This window comes from Diceros bicornis, chromosome 31 (genome assembly GCF_020826845.1).
Source record: "Diceros bicornis minor isolate mBicDic1 chromosome 31, mDicBic1.mat.cur, whole genome shotgun sequence".
In the NCBI taxonomy this organism is placed as follows: Eukaryota; Metazoa; Chordata; class Mammalia; order Perissodactyla; family Rhinocerotidae; genus Diceros; species Diceros bicornis.
This window is the reverse complement of record NC_080770.1, coordinates 5184236-5209522: the sequence shown is the minus strand read 5'-3', so window position 1 is coordinate 5209522 and position 25287 is coordinate 5184236. Positions and strand designations below refer to the sequence as shown.

At 52.3% G+C, this 25287-nt stretch overlaps 1 protein-coding gene across 2 annotated transcripts in view; it reads right to left on the bottom strand.

The window, feature by feature from the left end:
• Window positions 1–18428, bottom strand: part of CPT1A (carnitine palmitoyltransferase 1A) — a 61504-nt gene extending 43076 nt beyond the window's left edge. The window contains exons 1-3 of one of the 2 annotated variants that reach the window (XM_058526199.1): window positions 18380–18428; window positions 2472–2625; window positions 186–325 (exon numbers count right to left, since the gene is read on the bottom strand). In XM_058526199.1, the coding sequence (XP_058382182.1) occupies window positions 186–325; window positions 2472–2612 (281 nt within the window). In that variant the 5' untranslated portion in view covers window positions 2613–2625; window positions 18380–18428. Of the gene's footprint in view, window positions 1–185; window positions 326–2471; window positions 2626–18379 lie in introns of those variants that run through there. The other variant, XM_058526201.1, reaches the window with a different exon arrangement.
• Between the last annotated feature and the right edge of the window lie 6859 nt (window positions 18429–25287).

Sequence of the window (25287 nt, the reverse complement as noted above, 5' to 3'; positions counted from 1 at the left end):
ACCACAAACTCTCCTGGGAGATCTTACCACCAGTCCAGGACATGACACGAGAACAACAGCAAAGCTTCAAATGGAATCCAGAACAATAACAGGCATTATATTGGAAAAGACTTAAAAATATCAGCAACAACAACAACAAAATCAATAACTTCCTAGACAACTTGAGATGTGAAAGGATTACTTACGTCGTGTCAAGGGTCCGATTGATTTTTGCGATGATTCCCAAGGAGGGGTCAATCTTGGCGTACATGGTTGACATCACACCCACCACTACGATGAGCCAACTGGAGGGACTCGCCGGATACACACCAGTGATGAGGCCATTCTAAAAACAGACACGCATCGTGAGCAATGTCCCTCCCACGAAACCCCACGGCCCCTGGTAATGGGAGCCAGAGAGATGTCAGGCAGTGGGAGGAAGGTGTTTGCAGCATGTGGGTGGCTGAGAGACCCTGCTATCACTATTGGAGACCTCCCCCAGAGCCTCCACCTCGAAACTGCTCCAACTCATGTGTCCAGTTCCTTCCCCTCCTCTACTTGAGCCCAAACCCTCCTAAAATAGCTTCCCCAAGAGTGACCCCAGGACATTAGAATCACCTGAGGCACTAGTTTTACAGATTCCCCAGCTCCACCCAGACTGACTCACGACACCCTTGAGTTAAGGACACTCCTGCAGGTTAAGGTCGTCACTGAGCCAACCATGAAGTCTTCTCCCCAACCCGCTACACCCAGGACGCCCCGAGACACCAGCCCCAAAATCACCCTTCCTGCTACTTCTGAATCATGACACCACTTAACCCCAAACGATTTACAGGAGCCCTCACTCCACGTCGAGAATCTGCTGTAAGATACTTCAGCCAAACCCCTCCAACCCCCTTAAAAAAAAAAAAACCCAAAAGTAGCAGGACTCGGGGGGGAGGAGGAGATGTGAATTAAAACTGGCAAAACACTGATAGCTGTGGAAACTAGGATGGGAGCGGTGCGGCTCGCGATTCTCTTTACTTTTGTGTATGTTTCAAAAATTCTAATTAAAAATTCTAACTAAAGCCATCTTAATAAGAGATTGATTTGACCAAGACAATGCATTAAAAACCCTCAAAGCTTCATCCGAATCTTCTAGAAGATAATTGCACCCCTACTCATTATGCCCACTGGATTTCCCACTGTCAAGAGGCATAAGAGAAAGAGATTTTAAACAAAGTGGGGCGTCTTCCGGTGTTTTCTAAAGTAAACATGTTCTTTTAAAATAAACAGATACATATGTACATAGGTTAAATTAAATTAAAATGGAGGGAGGAAGGTTCTAGATGAAATGTCCCCCGCTCACCACGCCCTCCCCCTGCAGCTGCACTGCCAGCCCGGCCGGCCCCTCGTCTTCTCCCAGCATTAGATGGTCCTCTCAGAAACCATTTGGTTGGGCATGGCCGCGCGCCGTTCACTGTATATTTTCGTGTCTATTTGTCTTGCCTCCTCGGCTGCACGAGAAGGTCTTTAAAGTCAGAGAACAACATTTGCACTGGGTGGAAACAATGGCCGCACCTGTTTTCCTGATTTGAAGGTAAAAGGAGGAACTCGCAGCAAGGCCAGGTGGGTGAACTTCGCTTCCCCCTGTAGGTGGCGCCCTCCTCCACTTCGGGTGGATCCCTCCCGCTGGTGTCAGGCAAGGGACACCGGATGTGACCCAGAACCCACTGGCTGAGCCCAGGGAAACCTGTCCAGCAGGGCGGCTCCCAGGGGCCCGCCCACCTTCCCCACTGTCCCTGCTCTCACCTGCTCTAGCTCCTGGGCCTTTCTCAACAGCCCTCCTCTGCACTACCCTCTGAAAAGGAAAACTGGAAAATAAATACACAAAGTGGCACGAATCACCCCTGCGGAATGACGCGTGTGCACTTTCGGCCTGATGCACTTGCATCTTGTTCGAATTTTTTTAAACATGCATTTATGTATTCCTTCTGTGATTTTTAAATAAAGTCAAAACCAGACAGGTGCTTAACAACAGTGAATAAATTTCCACTCTCAAGTAAACAGAATTGAGAACATGCAAAGCTAACTGTATTTGAATTTACGTGCCTATGTTTCAGTGTTTGATTATTTTACCTGCGAGATATCTGTTAAATAAACTCACTGCGGTTTCCTACAGCTGGAAAACAATCCTTTCTCTAAAAGGTGTAAAGGGTTCTGGACTCCAAGCAGGAGACAGGGATTCTAGTCTTCACTCTGTTTCTTCTGAGCAGGTCACTTACCCTCTCTGAGCCCCGATTCCTCACCTGACCTACAGGTACCGACTCGCTCCACCTGCCTTAACTCCGTGAGCCAGCGTATGTGAGAGTGTTTCATAAGCCTTAAGTACCACGGAAATATAAATTAAGTGCCAATTACACCCGGAAATACTTGTCCTCCAACAGCACCTAGAGAACGGCTCTCAGATGGTCAAGAGAAGCCTGTACGGATTTAAACAAGTATGTGAAAACCTTGAATCTGATGAACTTCTTCTTCCAGGAATGAAGTCCGGACAGATAGATCTGCTTAAGAGCTTCATGGCTCAGCTGTAGGTCGATCCCGTCTGGAGTGACGGTGAACTGAAAGGCCACGGCTTGGTGGGCTTCTGCCATCTTCAGTGATCTCCTGGGAAGACAGGGGGACAACGTGACACAGTGGAGTGTTTTAGGAAACCCTTGTACACAGGTGTAATTCATTCTGAACTTAAGTTTTTCCTCCCCATTTAACAGATGTAATATTTTCATTAATAGATCCCATTCTGTGATTACACGTCACCCCCTCCCCTGCCTGTCCAGCATTATGCAGACAATCACTGCCTCTGCTTAGAGGTCCTGGGCGACCAGCTGAGTCCAGGAGTGGCACCCCTCACCTCTGGCCTCTGTTCTCCAGGCCCCAGGTCAGTGGAACCCCTCACCCCCGGCCCCTGTCCTCCAATCCCCAGGCCAGTGGAAATCCTTCCCTTTGGCCCCTGGCCCTGGCCACCCCACCGAACCACCCCTCCAGGCCAGCAGCCCAGGCCACACCCAGCTGACGCGAGAAGCAGGTGTCTGTTTAGCAACCTGCAATGCAGAGGCAAATCTAACTTCGCCCACGAGCCACCTGGAGGCCGGCACAGAAGAAGCCCCGAGGCTCCACAAATAAGTCCGTAAGAGCCCTGAACCCCTCATCTTCAGATGGGAACACAGGACCAACGCCTTGGTCTCTGGTGTGAAGGTGGTTGCTGTCTTGAGAAACCATCTTAGGCACCACAAGACCCCATGAAAACCAGACGCACAGAATCCCGGGAGTGGGCGTTTACAGGAAGGACTCGTGCCTTCCTCCTCAGAGGCTGGGCCTGAAATCAAACTGGCACCAACCACCCGAGGGGCTGAACATGAGTGGAGCATTGACCCCCTCCAAGCACAGCCTCCCCCAGGCCATCTCTCTGCCCCAGCAAAAGAAAGTACATTTCATTTCAACTGCTTCGGAAGTCTGCGATGTATTCTGCGTCTCCCTCATTCTTGCTCCTGTCTTCTTCCTTGGCGCACCTGACACACCACCCCCAGAAGCTGCCACCTCTTCCCTCTCGGCCTCCCTCCCCCGGGAGCCGGCCCCCCTGCCACCCTCTGAAGGTGGGTGATGGACCATTTCTTCCTAAACCGTCTGCCACAGAACCCCACGTGGATAAAATGGAAGCTAAAAGAGGCAGGCAAAAACTATCAAAAACCATGACAAAAATCCAAAATTGCATGTATGTGTGTTTTCTCATCACACGCTATTTTTCTTGTTTTTATCTACTGAAGCCTACTGAGTGCAGATGGAGGCCCTGTCAAAATCAACGGGGAACGCGGCTTCAAAGACGCCCAGTTACAAAAGTCAAACTCGCTTAGTCTTCAGCTCAACAGGAGACACGATTCTATTAGCAGGCCAGTGAAAGGCACCCAACTCTCATTCATTTGTTCATTCAATAAATATCTGTTACTGCCTCTTACGTGGCAGCCGTGCGGAGGATCGACACTGGCAGGAAAGGTCCCCCTGCCCTCCCACAGCTCAGACAGGGAGGCAGAAAGAGGGAGAGCCAGACAGACCTCCCCAGAGACACTGAAGCCCAGGAGAAGGATCAGCCAGAGGGCAAGCCTTTCAGGCCCCAAGGCAGACCTGTGAAAGGACTGGAGGTAGCAGTCAAGGGCAGGGTGGCTGGGGTCAAGGGCAGGATGGTTAAGGTCAAGGGCAGGGTGGCTGGGGTCAAGGGCAGGATGGTTAAGGTCAAGGGCAGGGTGGCTGGGGTCAAGGGCAGACAGCTAACTTCGGAAAGGAAGGCCCAGAGGCAGCCAAGGGAGGCAACTGAGTTTTATGCTAAGGGCTTTTAGGCGGAGGTGTCTGTTTCTGTTTTAAAGAAGACTCCTCTGACTGCTGGATGGAGCGTGGGAGGGGCAGGGAAGCAAGATCACTAAGAAACGGAGGCAGTCTTCCAGGATACTGGCCCAGAGCGGTGACAGTGGGGACGGGAGGGTGACCCACTCCAGAACAGGTTTCAGAGGCACTCTGGGGCTTCTGGCTTGAACCAGGCGCTCAACAGAGCCGTTCCCTGACCCGGGAGAGTCTCAGTGTGGGGAGGACAGGTTGGGGGCTGGGAGTGGAGAATTCACGCGTGGACCAGCCACAGTGGATGTCGCTGGGGGCATGCAGGTGGAGATGCTGGGGGCAGAGGGAGAGGATGGGATGGGCACACCTGGGAACTGTCAGCACACAGAACCTGCGAGTTCTGCTTTGATGATTTTGAAAGAAAAGAGCGAGTGAGCAAAACTGTATCCCACTGGGCATAAACTTAGTTTAGTGCAATCTGCAGAGCATTCAAGAACAGTTACACACTATCTAGCAGGCACGGAGGAAAATGCTGTGGTCTGGCCAATTTCGAAGAAATAGATCCCATTTTTGAAAGGAGCAAGATCTCTAAGCTTGCTACTTAGAATGTTGACCAGGGCACCCAAAGAAACAGCTCTGAATCCACTTCTCGAAGTTGTAAGATCCTCGCGGAGCCTCAAGGTTGACTCTTAACCCCTTCCCCATCAAAGCCTTCAGAGTAAACAGGAGGCCGAGTTCTGCACGGCACGCGTCGTGGCAAATTATGTGACTGGCTACCCTTTCAGTGATTTATAAGATCTGTCAAGGGCTTTATACAGAACATGAAGGGATTATTAATGGCAATAGATTAAATATAAATACAGTGTTTGTAGCCAATTCTATCCAAAGGTATGATTGCTTAGGAATCATAAGAGTAAATGGCCTTGTCAGAAGTCTCTGAGTTTAACTAAGGATTTGCTTGTTTTGATGGGTTCAGACTAAGACCCAAACGTTAAGAGTCCCAAATGCCCCCAAAATGGACAATTTGGTTTTCTAGTTTTGCAGTAGCCAAGATGGCTGCCCTGAGCCAGCCTCTCCCTCTTTGAGCCATAAGCGAGAATTTGTGAACACGACGAGGGCTCCAAAAGCTCCCTGTGCAAATCTATTTATTTATTTGTTTTTTGTGAGGAAGATCAGCCCTGAGCTAACATCCATGCTAATCCTCCTTTTTTTGCTGAGGAAGACCGGCTCTGAGCTAACATCTATTGCCAATCCTCCTCCTTTTTTTTCCCCCAAAGCCCCAGTAGATAGTTGTATGTCATAGTTGCACATTCTAGTTGCTGTACGTGGGACGCGGCCTCAGCATCGCCGGAGAAGCGGTGCGTCGGTGCGCGCCCGGGGTCTGAACCCGGGCCGCCAGTAGCGGAGCACGCGCACTTAACCGCTAAGCCACAGGGCCGCCCCCTCCCTGTGCAAATCTAATGAGCGAAAATTCCACCCACAACCTGGCATCCACAGCCTCACGCTTAAAAACATTTATAATTGTGGGGCCGGCCCCGTGGCTTAGCGGTTAAGTGCACGGGCTCCGCTGCTGGCGGCCCGGGTTCGGATCCCGGGTGCGCAGCGACGCACCGCTTCTCCGGCCATGCTGAGGCCGCGTCCCACATACAGCAACTAGAAGGATGTGCAGCTATGACATACAACAATCTACTGGGGCTTTGGAGGGAAAAAATAAATAAATAAAATCTTTAAAAAACAAAAACATTTATAATTGTAATACCGCCTCCTGTAGCCATCAGGGACATGCAAATCAAAACTGCAGCAAAATACCACTTCACATTCATGGGGATGGTTGATCACAAGTGCTGGCAAGAACGTGGAGAAAGTGGAACCCTCAGGCACTGCAGGTGGAGACATAAAATGGTGCAGCCCCTTCGGAGAACAGTCTGCCAATTACTCAAAAGGTTACACACGGAGTTACCACACAACCCAGCTATTCTACTCCTAGGAGTATGCCCTAAAGAATTGAAAACATATGTCCACACTAAAACTTGTTTGCTGATGTTCATAGCAGCATCAGTCAAAAGAACAAAAAAGTAGAAAGAACCCAAGCGCCCTTACACCGAGAAATGGGTCAATAAAATGTGGTCTCTCCATAAAATAGAATGTTATTCAGCAATAAAAAGGAAGGAAGCACTGACACAGGCTACGACGTGGGTGAACCTTGAAAACGTTCTGCTAAATGAAAGAAACCAGACACAGAAGGCCACATATCGTATGTTTCCATTTATTTGAAATGCCCAGAACAGGCAAATCTACAGAGACAGAAAGCAGAGTAGTGGCTGCCAAAGGCCTGGGGTGATGGCTAAAGGAGAGGAGGCTTTCTGTTCGGGGTGATGAAAATGTTCCAAAATTTATTGTAAACTCCTCCTTTCTTTCCTAATGCGTGCACCCTAGTCTCTATCCACACTAAGGACTCCTGCGAACAATCCTTACCTCGTGGCTTTAAGGAATCACTGTTAAATATTTTTTAGGTGTCATAAGGTATTTCAAAAGAGCTGCTATCTTTTAGTGATACATAGTGAGATAGTTACCAAAGCAATTTTATCTTTTATGGGCTTTGTTTCAAAATCATTGGCAGTGGGGGGCATGGACTGGCCATGTGTGAACCGGTGATTTGGGGAAGTTGGGCAGTGGGTCCATTAGACTAGTCTCTCTCCTTCTGTGTAAGTTTGTGATCTTCTCTAATAATTTCTTAAAATACATTTAATGAAATAAAACACGTATCCGCTGCAGTCGGTGCGAAATCTCACCCTTGGAGAGCCACTTTTAAAACTGCCCAGACCTTTCAAGTGCTCCACACGTATCTCACCCGTTAGCCACACAGATCCGCAATCGAGCGTCAGCAGACAGCCAGGCAGACCCCGAAACCCACGTGGAGACAAGATCAAATCAGGAAGGGCAGAGGTTTCCAGGGCTGCTGCCGTCCACAAGCCTGCCCTGGCATTCGTCCAGCGGGCCCGCAACACGGAAACACCTGCTGGACCCACCCAGCTACACCTGGTGCAATAACAAAAGAGGGAGAGCAAGGCTGCCTGTGGGGTTACCGCACCCTCTGCCCCACAGCATCCTTGCAGGGACTGCCACCTCTGCACCGGCCTCAAAGCACTCACCCCCAGCTCCTACCTTACCCTCAGGGGGGTGGGGGTGCAGCCTGACCACACTGCCCTGCCACCTCCTAGTCGCCCCGAAACACAGCCAGAGTAACTGGCGAAGACATATCTACCATTGTTTCCCAAAGGCCGACCACAGCCCCCGGAAATGAAGTCACTGGGCCAGAGGGTCCCTAATGGCTCTAAACCTGGGGACCTTTTTCTTCAAATAGAAAATCAGAGGATAAAGCCATTCACCCCCCTCTTCCTCCTCACAGCCCTAAAGGGTGGAGGGTTTCCAGACCAGAGTGTGAATACCATGGTGAGAATGGGCCGAACATATCCTGCTTTGATTGACACATCTTCCCAACAGAAAGCCAACTTGTCCCTCAGGATGTGACACCTGCTCAAGCACATCAAATCAGCGGGCCCTCAGCTGGCGTAAGTGCCTGGCGCTGGACCAGGACTGGGGCCACCTAGGAGCGCCCTCCCACCGAGGGCCCATCCACCTGCCTCGTGATCAAACCGCCGCCAGATGAAGTAGCTGGGGCTGGGGGCGGGGGAAGGAGCAACCTGCTCCAGGTGGAAGGATGCCAGCCATTAATAAATTCAGGCACAACTAAGAATATGAGGACCTCACAAAAGCCCTGTATTATATATACAGCGATTATATATACTGTTTTCTGTCTTCAGTGTTTTAAATCATAAGATACTGCAAACACAGAAGAGCAGAGAATAACACCAACGCACCTGCCTGGAATGAACAGATAGTAATATTTTCCCATATTGACTTGACTGCCCTGTCCTCAACTCTCCGGCCCCCAGGGTAGCCTGCCCGGAGTCCCGGGGCACGCCTGCCCAGGCTGGGCACGGTGGTCCTGTCACTCTGTCACTGCAGCTGGGAACCCCAACACGCTGGGAGAGGAAGGCATTGGGGCCAACTGGCAGGCCGGGCCTGTGTCTGGATCTGGGCCACGGACACTGGACAGCCTCTCCTCTGTATCCCTTCCACCTTCCAGGATGGCAGCAAAGGGCATGGCGAGGCCCCAAGGGTCAGAAGAGCAGGCGCCCCCACCTCCTGGGCTTCCTGGGGCTAGCGGGGAGCTCTGCCATGTCCCACCCACGGTGTACAACTAAACCGTTACTCGAGGTGTGCCCGCCCCACTTCCAGTTTCTTCCTCCTGGAGGTCACCAGCCGTGTAGACGGTCTTACCAATGTATCAGCCGCCACCACTAGCCCCTCTCTGGCTTCTGAGCTGGGGGTCACCGTGCCTCTTCCAGCCCCTCTGCACCCACAGGGCCTGCCCGGAGCTTCAACTTCTACCTGCGCACACACAACCTCGTGTTATAGGCACGTCTCCACTGATGCCAAGACGAGCCAACCGAAAATTAGTCTCGCTGTCTTTGCCACACCCTCTCCATTATTTTTCTTCCTCTAACACCGCCACTGCCCGCCACGCCCAGGCACGAACGGGCCAGGGCTGTCCTCACCCCCTTCCTCACCCTTGTGCTGGGTGCAGGCACCGGAACCTGCTGATCTGGAAAGGTCCGCTGGCCCCGAGTACCAGCCTCACCTGGGCACCTACCCACGTGGGTGGAGAGAGCTGGCTTCCCTGGGGACTACATGTGCGTGGCATGACCGCCGGGACCCGCCTGCACGGCCGAGCGTGCACCTGCGCCCCGAGTTCTCGGATGAATGGCTAGAGGAGAGAACACTGCTACCAGCAAGAAAAGCAGAGAAGGGGAGAGAAAGGTTGTAAAGAGGAAATGAGAAGAGAAAACAGAGCCGGGTGAGAAGAGAGCTAAACTCTCTCTTCTGTCATTCACTGTTTCCTCCCATCATCCGAGTGACTACTGAATCTGGACGAGAATCCTGAACTAGACGAAACAGAGCGACAGCAGAAGCACCCTCTGGGAACACAGGCTGGCTGCTCCTCCCCCAGAAGGGCTGGCTGGGTGACAGGAGAAGGCCCCTTGGGGACAGACAGCTCGGGGGTAAACTGGAGGCGGCCACTTGCGGCGGCAACCTCCCAGCTGCTGGGGAGACGTCCAGAAATTTATCCAACATGCTGAAGACAAAAGCCATCTAAGTGGTCTGGGATGCTGGGGGCTGTGGACCCATTTATTCCCCCCAGCTGTATGGAAATCATCTCTGGCTGTGTCAGGTGGAGAGCGCCCGCCTGGAGCCCCACCTGACGGAGAGCTCACACAGACCTCCTAGCCTGAACACACCTGGGATGCGGAAATGCCCAGGCTGAGCGTGGAAACCATGTGATGGTGCTGCTTTAGAAATCGTGAGGGCCACTAAAGGAGAGAGCTTCTCCAAGATCCGAGCCAGAGCACTTAAGCATCTTACGGTAATCCGCTCTCAGAAAAACACCAAGATCCAGAATAAGACACTCCAGCTGAGAACAATGACCTATTTATCACAATTTGTAAAAGTTCACACCTCTGGTCTACTACACGCCTGTTCCCCACATCTTCCCAAGCTCACTCCCCAGGTCACCGCGGCCTCAGCCAGGCCCACCGGCCATGACCATTTGCCTGCTAACTCAACTCACAGCCGGGACGCCCTCTGGTCTTTTTCGATTTCTATCTTCTCCTTGCCTCACACCTATAGCTTGAAGCTCCCCTCTTCCAGGGGCCCGCCTCTGAACCCACATTCCCAAAGCACAAGCGCAATTCTACAATTTTACCTGCACCTGCTGGCAAAGGACTTTCACTTGTAAGTTATTTGTTTAATCTCCCAGTGTAAATTGTAAGCGTCTCAGGGACACAAATCCGTGTTTAATATTCTGAATCAAATCCCGAGGCCCAACGACAGCTCTCCAACACCGAATGTCAAATGAACAATTTGGGGGGGAAATGTTGCAGTACCTCATTCAATTTTCCTAAGATTACCTGAATTTGAAGAACTTTGCCCAATGCCTCCCCCCAAAATCCTTGGCCAGTCAATTGGTCTGTACTTTTTCAAACGTGTTCACGTTGTCCTCTCTCTCCACCATCACTTCCTTTTAACCAAAAACCTCTCTCCTCAGAGGTTAGCGACCTGCACATCGTAACACAGTAAGACGGGTCCTGTTTCCCTCAAGGAGAAGACCCGGTCCTCTCGCAGACAGTGCCGAGTTGCCCTCCTGGAATGCCCCCCCTACCCCCCACCACCACACCACCCCAGGTTCTGTGACAGGTGGCAGCTAAGGAAAGGAGGTGAAAGGTCATCATGATGCAAAGAGCAGTGCCGATTTCAAAACAGGCCCCAGGGAAAAGTGAGATGTGGAAATCACCTCCATAATATAAAACAAACAATAAAACTTGCCATGTGACAGTGTTTTAGGCCTTTATGGCAACCGAGTTTTATAGCAACCGAGATATGTAACGAACTATGTGCCATCAGAGGTCTCCCAGCACAGCTCTGAAATCAACAGGTAAGTAGAGAGCTACACAGGTGAGCAGGTAGACGCATATGTAGGTAGGTGGGGGGGTAGATAGACAAGGCATACAGATTAATCTTTGTGCTGTTAACAATGAAGATATAAAATGTTCTTTCTACCAAACTCTTTGGCATACGCTGGACAATGTGATCCATATTTTACCTTCATTAACCCACATAATTCCCACCAGAACCCTAGGAAATGGGTACTACTGCTATCTCCATTTACTGATGAGAAGACCAAGGCATGGATATCCAGAAACTTCCCAAGGTCACAGCCAGCAAACAGCACAGCTGGGGGTCAGACCCAGCTCCAACTCAACACTCATGTTTCTACTTATCAAGTCAAGTGGTAAGTTACTCCACAAAAAGTCCCACTTAAGATTGCTAAAGTTACATCAGAGACATAAAGTTAGGTCACTCTGCTGTAACCAAAATGATGTGACTGCAGCTGGCAATAAAACTACAGTAACTACAAACACGACGGGTGCCAACTCTAAAATTATTTGCATGCCCCAGTCTTCCCGCTAGAATTGCACAATTCGTGTGCACACAGGAGCTGGCCCTGCCTTTTATTCAAATCCAGCCAACGGCGGCCTATCTCATCTAGGGGTAAACAACCGTGCTGGAAATCCTCTGAGAGAAGGTCACCCACAGGAAGCGACAGCTTAGCGCAGCTTGAGTACCAGGCAGGGTCTCCAACAGCACAGGCTGGATCCCTCATCACGAGTCTGGATGACACTGGGGCGCCACTCCCGGAAAAACTCTGGACACGAGACTCTGCAGGCAGAGGATCTGTAGCATCATTTTCAGTGAAGGGCAGAGCAGTTATCTAATCATCTATAACATATTGTTCCATGGTCTGGTGACCAACACCTGGGATGGTTCTGCTTGGCTAAACAAAGCGGGCTCTGCTCTCCAGGGCTGGCTCCACCTCGGGGAAGCCACGTTCCTGCCCTGCATGACTATCAAGGTGGCACCCAGGCTGGCCTCAGCACTGCCATACCAGGCACTTCAAGGTAAGCACCAGGAAGGTTCCGGAAGGGCATCACCAGCCCAGGGGTCTCCCTGAGACCTGCACGTACAGCAAGGTTCTTGACTCTTCTCAGGTCCCGTCTTGGCCTTTAGTATTTAGTATTCTTGGGACCATGCTGACGATTAGGGTGAGAAGTTAAGTGTGGGCAAAAATCAGCAGTAACGGGAAGCAGAAACGGCTCCCCCCCCACTTTCGTCCCCTTTGCGCTCCACGAGCCACGTCATTACTCACTTGCGGACGTGATTCTCTGTAACTGTGCTCTTTTTCAGCACAATCGTGTTTTTTTCAGTAAGCGTGTATGCGAACAAACGCAAATGATTATTTCCCTAACCTGATGGAGGCACCTTAGCAGCGAGAATGTGAGACTCAAAACTCACTTTACGTTTTTGAGAGGGCTTCATGTACAAGGGCAGGAACTTTCATTTACCAAAAGCTGTATCTTGTATTCATGACTGCACATTCACTATTTGCATGATTTAAACTGGCCCACAGTTAATTTCTTGCAGGGAAGTATATCATAACAAACCATTTGCGTGTACGGGATCAATATGCTGAGTCAAGGCAGGTTATTGAGTGAACTCTGAATCATCATACTCTTTTATATGGCTCTCAAAAAACAACACAGCTTTTGCCTCCAAAGGTACTGTAAAAATAAAGCAAATTCAAATTGAAGCCTTATATTGCGCCACATCAACAAGTAATGGCTAATCAGACAAATACAGAGAAATGCAACCTTAGCAAGAAAGAGAATTGGGGAAAAGGTCATTGAGGATCAGATTTTTGTAAAGAAAATACAGAATGTCTGGGCAGGCCCCAGACAGGTAGCTGTGCCACCTACTCTGGTGTTTTCCCTGGATGCCCTCCCGGAAGGACCTGCCTCCAGCCTTGCCAACATCAGCACAATGGAATGAGCAAGGGCTGCAGGAAGACGCACGCATCCGCCCAAGAGATTGCCTAACCTCTCCTCGTACCAGGATGCCGTTCCCACAGAGGTTCCTAAAACCATGGCGGGCGGGCCCGTATGCCCCATGCAGAATCTTCACCTATGCACCCAGAAGTGCAAATGAGCTTGTGAAACCACACGTTCCAACGTGGTGATTGCTGAAGGCGCTCGTATCCACAAACCTGCCTGCAGCCAGGGTACTGTTCGCCAGAACCTGTATTCGTTTCGCACCCTCAAATATGTCCTCACGTCTGGCCTCTTACTGGATCCTCATAAAACGCCTGTGAGACAGGACGACAGGTGTCAGAGGCGACACTTTACAAGAGGAAGTGGAAGCCCAGCAGTGTCACATCCAGCGGGCACCGGGGTGGGGGTGATGCCAACACCCAGGCCCTCGGCCTGCGCAATGTCTGGGAAGCAGCCTAGAAAAGAGAGGGAGCCCAGCTTCGGAGAACACAGATCCGCATCCGAATTCCAGCTGTGCCACTTCCTCAGGGGCGTGTGTGCCTCTGAGCAAGTGTCATCCCCTTTCGTAAGATCTGTATCCTGGCATATAAAGTACGCACGAGACCCACACCTCACATCAATTGAAGGAGGGCAAGGGACAGGCCCAACACCACACCAGGTCTTTATTTAACACGGGAACACATTCTCTGTACCTTCCCAACTGTACGCACGTGCTGCTAGATCGTCCTCCAAGAACGTGGATTTCCGTCCTTCCTCTTCCCACCGCCCCACGCCAGCACCTGACACCTCGGCCAGTCGTCTCTGACACTTAACTCTCGCCAGTGTTGCTGACTTATTTTGAGCCTGCCTTATTGTACCTTATTTTCAAACACAGGGTGTGTTTGAAAAACCACAACTTGGCACGTTATATCTTTTTAAGGACGATAGAGGAACTGACATGGGAAAATCAGTGATAAACGCATAATTTTCTAAAGGAATTATTTCATAAAAAGCAAAGTCTGAGTTAAAGCCTATGACAATTTCTTAAGCAAGGTTATTTTGTGTTTTTTTGTGTGTGTGTGTGAGGAAGATCAGCCCTGAGCTAACATCTGCCAATCCTCCTCTTTTTTTTGCTGAGGAAGACTGGCCCTGGGCTAACCTCCGTGCCCATCTTCCTCCACTTTATATGGGACGCTGCCACAGTATGGCTTGCCAAGCAGTGCGTTGGTGCGTGCCCAGGATCTGAACCGGTGAACCCCGGGCCGCCGCGTGGAGCGAGCACACTTAACCCCGTGCGCCACCGGGCCGGCCCCTGTGTTTGCTTTTAATACAAATGCATTATTTTTTAACAGAGGGGCAGAATTCTAAAGAGAGGGAATTAATCTCTAACTTGACCCCTCAGAAACCCAATGACCCTGTCCTGGAAGAGCTTACCCCCAACCAAGGGGTCATAACACAACATGCTGAATGCTTTGCGAGGGCTGGGGATCAAGAGCCATGGGACCCCAGAGGAGGCCAGGACTGGTGGAGGAGGGGCCGCTGACCCTTGATGCGGGGAAGGAATGAGCCCACTGGTCTCCAGTCCACAGGCCCTTGACCACAGTAATAAGGGGAAGCAAGATGCACGGAGAGGAGGGACCCAACGGCTTCCTCTGCTCCTTGCTTCCTTCGCAGGAACTTCCCATACTGCAAAGGACCCCCCACCACATCAGGAGGCTGCGGCAGTCCAGGAGAGAAAAGCTGCTCAAACTTCTGTTGCTCGTTCAACACACATCCGAATGCCTGCTCTAGCTCACGGAAAGGGGGAGGAAGGTGAGTTTAAGAGCCATTTAGGAAGCAGAAGTAGCCAGCTGGGAAGAATCCAGGATGACCCTCAGGTTCTCGGGATGGGTGGGTGAACCACCGCATGGAGAGTATGGAAGATTTCTTTCCTTTTTACCTAAAGAACACGGAGTCCTCCAATTAGCCAATAATTCTTGGGAAGCAGGGCAGGAGCTGCGCTATCTCCCAACCCTCCACGGGGGCGATTACCTCACTCTACACTCCGGAGACACAGCTCACTTGGCAGCACAATTTTGTTCAATTATTAACTTCCAAGAACATTCTTGGTCATAAAAACAACCCACGCAAAAGTAAAGGTGGACTTTCCCCAGAACTGAGCTCCTAGTCACCTTACCCAAAAAGGTCAAGTTGGCTTCAGCCCAGGACCTGCTGGGAACCCAACGTTTCCTAGACCCAACGTTTCCTGGAGGTAACAGGTGAAGTTCATCAAAAGGCAACAAAACATCAGAAATCAACAAGCAGAAAACCTTACTTAGATTTTTTTTTTCTTAAACATGCCCTGGGGCCTGCCTGGTGGCACAGCAGTTAAGTGTGCTCACTCCACTTCAGCGGCCTGGGGTTCAGATCCTGGGCACACACCGGACGCACCACGCACCACTTGTCAAGCCATGCTGTGGTGGCGTCCCATATAAAGTCAAGGAGGATGCGCATGGATGTTAGCCCAGGGCCAGTCTCCCTCAGCAAAAAGAGGGACTGGCCACAGATGTTAGCTCAGAGCCGATCTTCCTCACATGCACACACACACACACACACACACACACACACACACACACACACCTACAAATGTCCTGTACAGCCTAGACTATTTCTAGAATCATCAAAGAAAATGTTAATAGTGGTGGCCTCTGCAGAGGCAAACGGGGTGGAGGCCACGTCTGCACCCCTGTATTCCCGTCTGCACCCCTTTCACTTCGCACCCTGCGCTTGTATTATTTACTTTTAAAACAGAAAAGTCCTCGCAGAAAATGCTCAAGATTGGCTCAAGGCATTGGAACAAAGTAGAGGCCTCCTTCAAGTATGAGGGAGAATCTCCAAACACACTTGAAACATACTAGCTGGAACAACAATTCTGTTCTTAAAAGCACCAGTTCTTCCGGAATTCAATTTCAGGCTTCCACCAGCAATACAACTCTGGCCTGCCAATAATAACCATGCAGAGTGACTAAACATTTTTTCCAACAAAGGAAAAAATGCACCGGATCAAACTGCAGAACCAGCCCCGGAATGGGTGCGCGTTCCTGCCTTCCCACCTCCGCGCCGCCTTTAACTTCGGGCTTCTCTTTAATTGTTCGCTTGGAACGCGTCCCGTCCCCTGGGACACCGCCAGCCACTGCGGCCGGCGCGCCCCGTCCCCGCCCCGCGCCTCCCCCCGCGGGCGTCACGTGACGGCGGAGAAAAGTAGGGGAAAGGTTACGGCGAGCCCCGCCCCCGGCCTGGCGCGTCCCGGGCGCTCAGATCCTGTTCCACCCGCCGTGCCCGGAGAGACTTTCCGGAGCGAGCTGGCGCGCGTCGCCGGCGCTGCCACCCCGGCGACAGCGGGCGAAAACGCAGCGGCTCTTCGTGGGAAGGCCGAGCTCTGCGTGGCCACCCCGGGGGACAGTTAAAAGCTGAGGGCGCCTGAGGACATCCCACCCCAGAAACGCAGCACTGCGCCCCCGCGAGCCCGGAGCGCGTCGGGAAGGGGCTCGCTGCGAAGCCCAGGGAAACATGAACGGTGTTTCTATGAATGGGCGCGCGAGGCCAGGGTTGCCTAAGCGCGGGCCCTGGCCCCAGGACGCCCCAGAGACTCAGGCTTGACCGCTCGGTGACCACGGGGCCGGGGCCAAGGGCGGCAAGGACGCCAGGCTTCTTCCCTTCACCTCCGCTTGTTTTCAGTACAAACTCGAAAGGTTATTTTGGCCTCTGCATGATACTAATGTCTGTCACTCTGATACAAAGTATGCGCACACTCCTAAAGATGGCCCTTTTTTCTGTCTGATTCCATCAGCTGTTCAGGAGGAGTTCACTGTGCAAGGCCAGGTCTAGCAACATTTCCTTGGAAGGAAACCGGTCATTTACATGCGAAAAAGGCCCCCGGGCGCACACAGGTGGAACCACCCAAAACCTTGCCTCTGAATGCTGCCTTCAGTTCCCCCAAACACGATGGTCCCAGATGACTTACAGTTAGACACTCCTTCCCCTCGACGATAAGCATTATCAGCAACAGTAATGTCCTCATACTCATAATGTCCTCACTCACTGCAAGTCACCTTAAATACTTTGGAAAGGGGGGATGACGCTTGCTGGCATAAATACAAGACCAGAGTCCGGCCATTTTATATTCATTTGGTTTGTGGTTCAGAAAGAAAGAAACATACTTGAATATCTGGAATGACCAGAAACCGGACGCCTGTGCCAAGAAAACGGGGTAACAAAATACCTGCTTCCAATGGTGAAACTGATTTTCACTTTATTCCATAACTTACAAAGTTATCAGTTTCCTACTAAAATCTGCCCTTGGATATTTTAATAAAACATGGAACTCAGAGGAAATGAAAGTCCATCCCGAGTTGGGAGTATTAAGTCTGTTCTGTACTCAACCTGGTTAATTCTTTGGAATTTTTAACTCTCGGAGTTAGAAAAGGAAATCAGCCCTCATCTTTGTTCCCTTCGGCTCTAAAGAAAGCCAACCATCGATTTACATTATAAAGACGCTGACCCAAGGCCTCGCCGAACAAAACGAAAGAACTGGCTGTTGGCTCCACGAGGGAGTAGGGGTTAGGGGCTGCCCCGCGTCGGTGCACCTAGACCCGCACGCTCAGCTGTCAGATCAAGTTCGCTGCGATCTGGTCACGTGACGCCAGCCACCCCCTCCACCCCTGGCGCGGCAGCTCGGTGCGACCTTGGGTAGTCTCTCCGCGCCCACCTGCCCCGGACAGCACCGCACGGGGTCATGGGGAGCCCTCGCAAGCGGAGACCTCGGCCCGGCGCCCCCATCCGGTCCACGGCGGGCGCTCGGACCGCGCCGGGAGTCTCCACGCCAAGGGCGTGTCCCCACCGCTGCACTGCGGGGGCGGGCGCGGGGAGGGGGTCCGCGGCGCCCAGCCGAGTCCCGACGGCCGAGCGCCCCTCTGGCTCCCGCAGGGGACCAGCCTGCGGGCTGACCGACCCTCGGACGGACCTCTAGACCCAATCCACTCCGCAGAGTAGGGTGGGATGAGGAGGAAAAGGAACCGGCAGCCCTAGTGGCCCCAGGCCGGATGCGTCCTGCCAAGAGCGGAGAGCCAAGCATCCCTCTAGCTCCCGCACTGTACCTGCTCGCGGGCCGACTGACTCTGAGGCGGACCCCCAGGCCCAATCCACTCCTGGGAAGTGAGGGTGAGATGGGGCTGAGACGGGAGCCGATGGCCCTACTGGCCCCGGGGCGTCCGGCCAAGTTCGGAGGGTTGAGCATCCCTCCCGCTGCCGCACGGGACCCGTCCGCGCGCAGACCGCCCCCCGGGCGGACCCCCGGACCCGATCCACTGCGGGGGTGGGGATTCCCCACCTCCCCTCCCGTTTCGGGCTGTCTCCCAACCCCGCCATCCGAGGGGGATGCTAGGGGTGCCCCTCGGCACCCGAGCTCGGCCGGCGGTCCCCCGCCCCCGCCTCGGCCCCGGCGGTCCCCGCGCGCCCCCCGCCCTGGCGCCCCCGCCCTCCCGCGGCGCGCGGCCCCGACCCGGCCTTACGGAGTCGGCGGACCGAGGCGCGGCGGCGGCGGCAGCGGCGGAGTGAGGAGCGGCGAGCGGGCGCCGGGGTGGGAGGGCCGCGGGCGAGGCTGAGCGCACCGGCGCCGGCCGCCGCCGATTGGCTGAGGCGCGCGGGGCTGCGACGCGGGCGCTGACTGGGGGCGCGCAGCCGGACAGGGGTGGGACCTGAGGGGCGGGGCGTCGGGGGCGGGGCGTCGGGGGCGGGCCCCCAGGGGAGCGTGTCAGGTGGGGGAACCGGCTCGCTCGGTGGACGCCACCTCTGTCTCCGCCGGGATGGGGCCTAGGGTGCGATTCCTCACGATCCTCACCTGAAAAATGGGCCAATTCATTAGGGCCAGGCCCGTAAAAGCGCTTAGCGCGGTGCTTACCTGGCTCACGCTCGCCCTTGGAGGCATTGCCCCTTATCATGCTCACGGCACCCCTATAAATAGCTGATCCCAGCCCGGGCCAGACAAAGGATCACTAACTTGTCCAGGATCACATAGCTGAGAAGATGGATGCGACATTGGGCCCAGGGCGGGCTCCTGAGCCCGCGCCCAAATCGGACCCCATCCCCGTGACAGCTGATGCGATCCGGAGGCAGCGTGGCTCGCGGGGCCAACACGATAATGGGAATTCTGGGGACCTTTCTGAGCCTCCTCGTCTAACTGGGATAAAAATGCCTAGTTTGCGGGGATTTGGTGAGATTTCATGAACTAATTATTCAGGCCCCTAAAGCATAGCAGGTGTCAGGAAAGAAATGGCTGGAGGTGGGGACCGCGACCGAGAGACACTTGTGCGGGTCACTGAGCTCTGGAGAGGCATCAGGAGGAGAAGCTGCGCACCGGCCCATCCCGGGGGTCTAGGCCGGGGCAGCTGCCCGGGGGGCTCGGGGACGAGCGGGCGGTGCGCGGTCGCCGTGCTTCCCGCCCGGTGAGCTGCCCCTCCCCTATCTTTACCGAAATGTTCCCCAGGCCCTAGCTGGCGGTCCTGCATACAGCAGGTGCTGCATAAATAGACCAGTTTTATAAACAAAGACCCGGCTCTTCTAAAGGTCAATCGCTCCTTTCGACTATGAAAAGTCCTTCCTAGCCTCTTTCTGTCGCTGTTATTTGGTCGTTGCCGCAGAAGGATTCAGAAGAGAAAATGAAAGCTGTCTCTTGTTCCCGCCCCACCACTGCCTCTGCTGCCACAGTTAACTGTTGGTGCAAACTCTCCAGGCTGTTTTCAATGAAGTCATGGGATCTCTGACAAGAGTGACTTGTCACTTGGCGTATGTCGTGGACAGAGTTCCCTGTGGAGGCACAGAGATGATCTCGTCTTTCATAGTATTTAACCCGCCCCTGGACATTTAGGCCCCCCTTTTTGGCCATTGCAGGTACAAATAAAGCTGCATTGGCCGTCGATGTGCGTCTTTGAGCGCCTGTTTCTCTCTGCAGATCCCTAGGAGTGAAGAAGCAACCAGGTCAAAGGGCAGGCATGTGCGACACTTTGCTGACATTTTGGTGCCACTGGCGGAGCTGCCCTCTGGAAAAGCTTACGAATGTCCACACCCCCTCGCGCCTGGGAGCGCAGCCCTGTCTCCAGGAGTGCACCAGCGCTGGCTGTCATCGTCGGTTCTTTTGATCTTTGCCAGTCCTAAAAGGTGGGGAGAGATCTCTCCATATTTTAATTTGCATTTCTTTAAGGTGAGAAGGAGATTTCATTCTCCTGCTGGCTTCTGTCTGGCCCAAGAGTGATCCCAGATCCCTGACCCCCCGAAGATTTTGAAACCCAAGAAGGCAGGTGGGCTGGGCCAGGGCACACCTGCCCGAGGAGGCTCCCTCACACCTGCCCTGGCCGCTCAGATGTCACCTGCGCGCATCTCCTTGCATGTCGGCCTTCCTGGCCTGTGCCTCGGAAGCTGGATTGTCACCCTTACCTCAAATGCCTGTCTCTCCCCTCCCTGGAACCCTGCTATCTGCAGGACCCCTCCCCAAGGTCACTTTCTCCTTCACTAGGTGGTCTGTTGTGCGCCCCGCTGGGCTTGGCCCCATGCCCAGTCTGTTCTCAGGGCTCTGGCCTTGACTGTGCACCCCTCCCTGTGCCCCTCCTTGGTGCCACCGGCAGGCCGGGCGGGGCAGGGGCAGGGGCAGGGCCGAGGTCCTGTGGAAGCGGCGGGGCGCCGCGCTCACCTATGCCCCTATGACCCAGCTCTCCGGCCGTGGTAATGAGCCCACACCCGCCGCCGACTCCAGCTCTGCAATGGGGGCCTCATTCCCCTCCCCTGCTCTGCGACCGGGGACTGCAGCTCCCCGGGGGGCGAGGCAGCAGCTATTAATAAAGAGCCAGGAAGTAGACCCCTGGGGAGCTCAGGGCCAGTGTGATCTTGAGTTCCCTCGGGGCCAAAAATATCCGAGTCTGCTTCCGAAGCTAGAGTAATCTTTCTCAAGCTCCGTGTTTTTCAAATTCTTCCCCAGTTTGAATCGGACATACTGTAGCAGCTGCCTATTGTGGCTATAATGACACCTTTGTTTTCTTAAACGCATGTAATGTTTTTATTATAACTAAGAGATTTCCTTTTTTAACTCTAAAAATACCTGTTTATGGAAAAATTCAAACATATGAAAAATTATTGAGGGCCAGCCTGGGTGGTGTAGTCGTTAAGTTTGCGGACTCCACTTCAGTGGCCCAGGGTTCGCAGGTTTGGATCCCGGGCACGGACATACACACCACTTGTCAAGCCATGCTGTGGCTGCGACCCACATACATAATAGAGGCAGATGGGCATAGATCTTAGTTCAGGGCCACTCTTCCTCACTAAAAAAAAAATTAATGAGAATAGTATAAGAAAGCCCTTTATGACCAAAACTCAGGTTCAACAATGTTCAAGCTAGAGCCAAGATGTTTGTCTAGGCCCCTGCCTGCCTCCTACTCATTTCTTTAAAGCAAATCCAAAATCCTATCATTTAACCACAAGTTCTTGAGTATGAATCTCTAAAAGATAAATTTTCTGGGCCGGCCCCGTGGCTTAGCGGTTAAGTGCTCGCACTCCGATGCTGGCAGCCCGGGTTCGGATCCTGGGTGTGCACCGACGCACCGCTTCTCCGGCCATGTGAGGCCGCATCCCACATACAGCAACTAGAAGGATGTGCAACTATGACATACAACTATCTACTGGGGCTTTGGGGGGAAAATAAATAAATAAAAGAAATAGTAACTAATGATTAGAATTTATTAAAAAATAAATAAATAAATAAATAAAAGATAAATTTTCTTTTTAAAAAACATAACCATAATACCATTGTCCAACCTAACATAGGGGAACAGTTGTAATCAAAACTGGTAAAGCCCTCTTGGTCTGCCAAGGGCACTGCTGAGTCCTACTCTCTCTCACCAGCCTCATTTCTTGCTGGCCGCTCCCAGCAGGTTCTCATCCAGAAGCTTGTGAGATTTCTTTGGAACTCAGCTCCCGTTTCCCATAGGAAACAATGTTGTAATCTCAGAGTCCTGAACTTCTGTGTCCTCTCCAGAGCCTTGAGCCCTGCTGAACTTGAACCTTGAGCCCCTGGAGGCGGTGAGTAAATAGTGGCAGGTCCACGTCAGGATGGTGATAATATTTGCTCAGCCAGCATCACCGGTGTTTGGTGACGACAAAAATGAGGTCATGCAGATGCAAACAAACTGAACTGAACACAGTGAACGATATGCCAGTGCAAGGAATTGAGAGCAACAACTAAAATGCATTTGTAATGGAATAGGCCTGCCCTGAAACCCAGTAATCCTACTCCTGGGGACACACCAAGGAGAAACGAGAGCGCTCATCCATGCAAAGACTCGCACAGGAATGCTAGCGGAAGATGCACTCAAATGGACGGAAATCCCGAAACAAGCCAGATGTCCTCCAACAGTAGAATGGATAGATGAACTGTGGCTTTCCAGACAGGAGGATAATAAGCAGTAAGAAAAAAAGAATAAACGACTGACACACACAGCATGGATGAATCTTACAGATCTTAGGTTAAGCAAAAGAAAGCCAGACACACGCACACACGCGTGCGCACACACACACACACACTATATATATATATATGATTTGCAATGGCATGAGTGGTGAGTATTGATGACAATGATGGACATTGACTGAGACACACATGAGGGAGCCTGCAGGGGGGCGCGGTGGGGTAACGTGAAAATGTATCACACTATATGCTTAAGATTATGCCCTTTATGCCCTTTGCTACCTGTATGGTAGGCCTCAATTTTAAAAAATTAAAATTGAAAGGATTTAGAGGTGAGTGGAGCATTGACTGTTGGCGGCAAGGGTGAGGCCATCCGGGTGGTCATGAAATGAAGACAGCGTTGAGCCCCTGGGATCACGTAGGGGGTCAGCAGGGTCCGGGAGGAGAGGAACAGTGGAGGCCGGCTGCCAGTCCCTCGCTGGTGCAGGGGAGTGGCAGGGAGAGCCGCAGGGCCAGTGTCCGAAGCCTGGGAGGTGGCCAAGCTGTGGGCAGGGGGGCAAAGGAGGCCTGGGCACCCCACCGCCTCTCCCTCCTCCTGCTCCCTCCTCCCTGTCCTGCTGCCTCCTCCTCCCGGCCAGGGCAAGGACTCCACTCCGTTTCCCCTGCACCTCGCAGTACCCAGCGCCCTGATGGCCCATTTTAGGCACAAGGAAGGGCGGCAGAGGTTTGCCTTCCTGGGGAAGGCATCAAGTCAAGGAGCAAGAGCCGTGGCCTGGGAGTGGGCACGCCTGGCTGCCAGGCCGGGGTCTGCCTCCAGCTGGCTGCATGGACGCCTCACTCCCCCATCTGGGCCTCAGTTTCCTCACTGAAAAAAACAAGGACATTCCGCTAGGGCACTAATGAGCACCCTTTCACCACCATGTTTCATTTATCTGGAGAAGCAGCAATTCTACTTGCTTAGAAGTGTGAACTCCAGAGCCAGACGGCCTGAGTTCAAATCCTGACTCTGCCACTCACCAGCTGAGTGATTTTAACCTCTCTGTACCTCGGTTTCCTCATCTTTAAAATGGGGAGAGTCATAGAAACTGCCTTGGAGAGTTTCGATGAAGATGACATGAGTAACTGATAGAAAATGCTTAGAACATTCCCCGGTACACAGTAGGTGCCATGTAAGTGTTCGCTATGATTATTATTTTCCCTTATATGGAGCCAGTGTTTTAAAAGCTTTTGTTTGGGGGCCGGCCCCGTGGCTTAGCGGTTAAGTGCGCGCGCTCCGCTACTGGCGGCCCAGGTTCGGATCCCAGGTGCGCACCGACGCACCGCTTCTCCGGCCATGCTGAGGCCGCGTCCCATATGCAGCAACTAGAAGGATGTGCAGCTATGACATACAACTATCTACTGGGGCTTTGGGGGGAAAGAAAATAAATAAATAAAATCTTTAAAAGCTTTTGTTTGTAAACAGCACAGGTAATGAAAGAATAACTTATTTCCTCATTTATTAATCAGAACCACAGGCACATTGCCAGCCAGAGCTTACGATCAACATGAGGTGCATTCATTCCTTCAACAGATGCTGATCCCTGAGTACAGGGACTGTGAGATCCCATCACTGCAGCCAAGAGCAAGCAAGTCGGACCTTTTGATCCATACAGGTTCACTTCAGATAAATGTGGAAACTCTTTAAGGCTTTTTGAAGAGGTCAGAATAGTTCAAAGGTCACCATTATGACCTCCTCAGATCCCAGTCTTCTCTGAGGCCTCCACTAGCCCAGGCCACCTGGAGAGTGTGAACTTCTTGGTGTGACCAGAGCAGCGTTCGGGAACGCAGAGGAGGCGACGTCTCAGTGGGTGCTCCTTGAAGTTGGCATCTTCCCTGGCCTACAGCCAGAGCCAGGCCAGCCTGGACACCGGGACCTCAGAGATGGGGAAGAGGTGACACTCCTGCTCTCATTTTAGCAGATGCCTGAATAGCCAAACAGAAGCATTGGGAGAAGGCTTCTGGTCAAGATGCAAATTCTTCCCCTTTGGAGGGAGAAGGAGATGGGCAGGTAGTATCTTGAGACAATAATTTTTAAACTTTGTTGGGGGAGTTGGTCATTGACCCTTTGAAAACCTGATGACAGCTCCAAACCCCTTCCCCAGAAAAATGCACACATGCACCAACAGTGCTAAATATTTCAGTCATGGACCTTCCAAAGCCCATTTATAGACTCCTTAACCCACACAGGTTAAGAAAAATCATCCAGAACTTGGAAATAAGGCAAAAGGATGTCTGAATGTCCTTTCGCTGGCTTGTTGTCTAAAAAGCTCATCCAAGGATGAGCTCACTCTCTGGGAAATGCATCTTGAATAAGCCTCAGACTGCATGAAGCTGCATGTTAACTGGTAATTTTTGTCCAACAGAAACGCAAAGGATTTCTGTCGGTAGAAAAAAGTATTCCCCAAAGTCATGGTTTGATTGCCTGTAGGATGTTAACCAGTTTTGTATCTATTTAAGAAAAACTCGTATTTTGTCTACCTTCTGTGTAGGGAAAAGCCCGGATCTTCCCTACTGTGTGTCTCTTCCCTGTGTTCTTTTTCACTCACACAAAACACTTCACTTCTGACACTTCTGGTCGTCAAACGTGTGGAGGTTCTGAGCAATTCTCGGACCAACCAGCAATTCTCAGACACCAACAGGGTATCCAGAAGTTCAACTCAGTTCTGACACTGTCTACCCGGAGATAGCGTCGGCTCCCACAGCTCAAGGGCTCCATCCCACAAGACTGTCCTCACCACTTCAGATGCCAGTCACAAGCCCATGTTGTCACCTGCACTTCTGACTAACCAACTATAGATTAGAGGTTCCCACGACCTCCTCCTTGGGTTCCATTAATTTGCTAGAGCAGCTCTCAGAACTCAGAGAAACACTTACTTACATTTACCAGCTTATTAAAGGATGTGATAAAGGATACAGATGAAGAGGTAC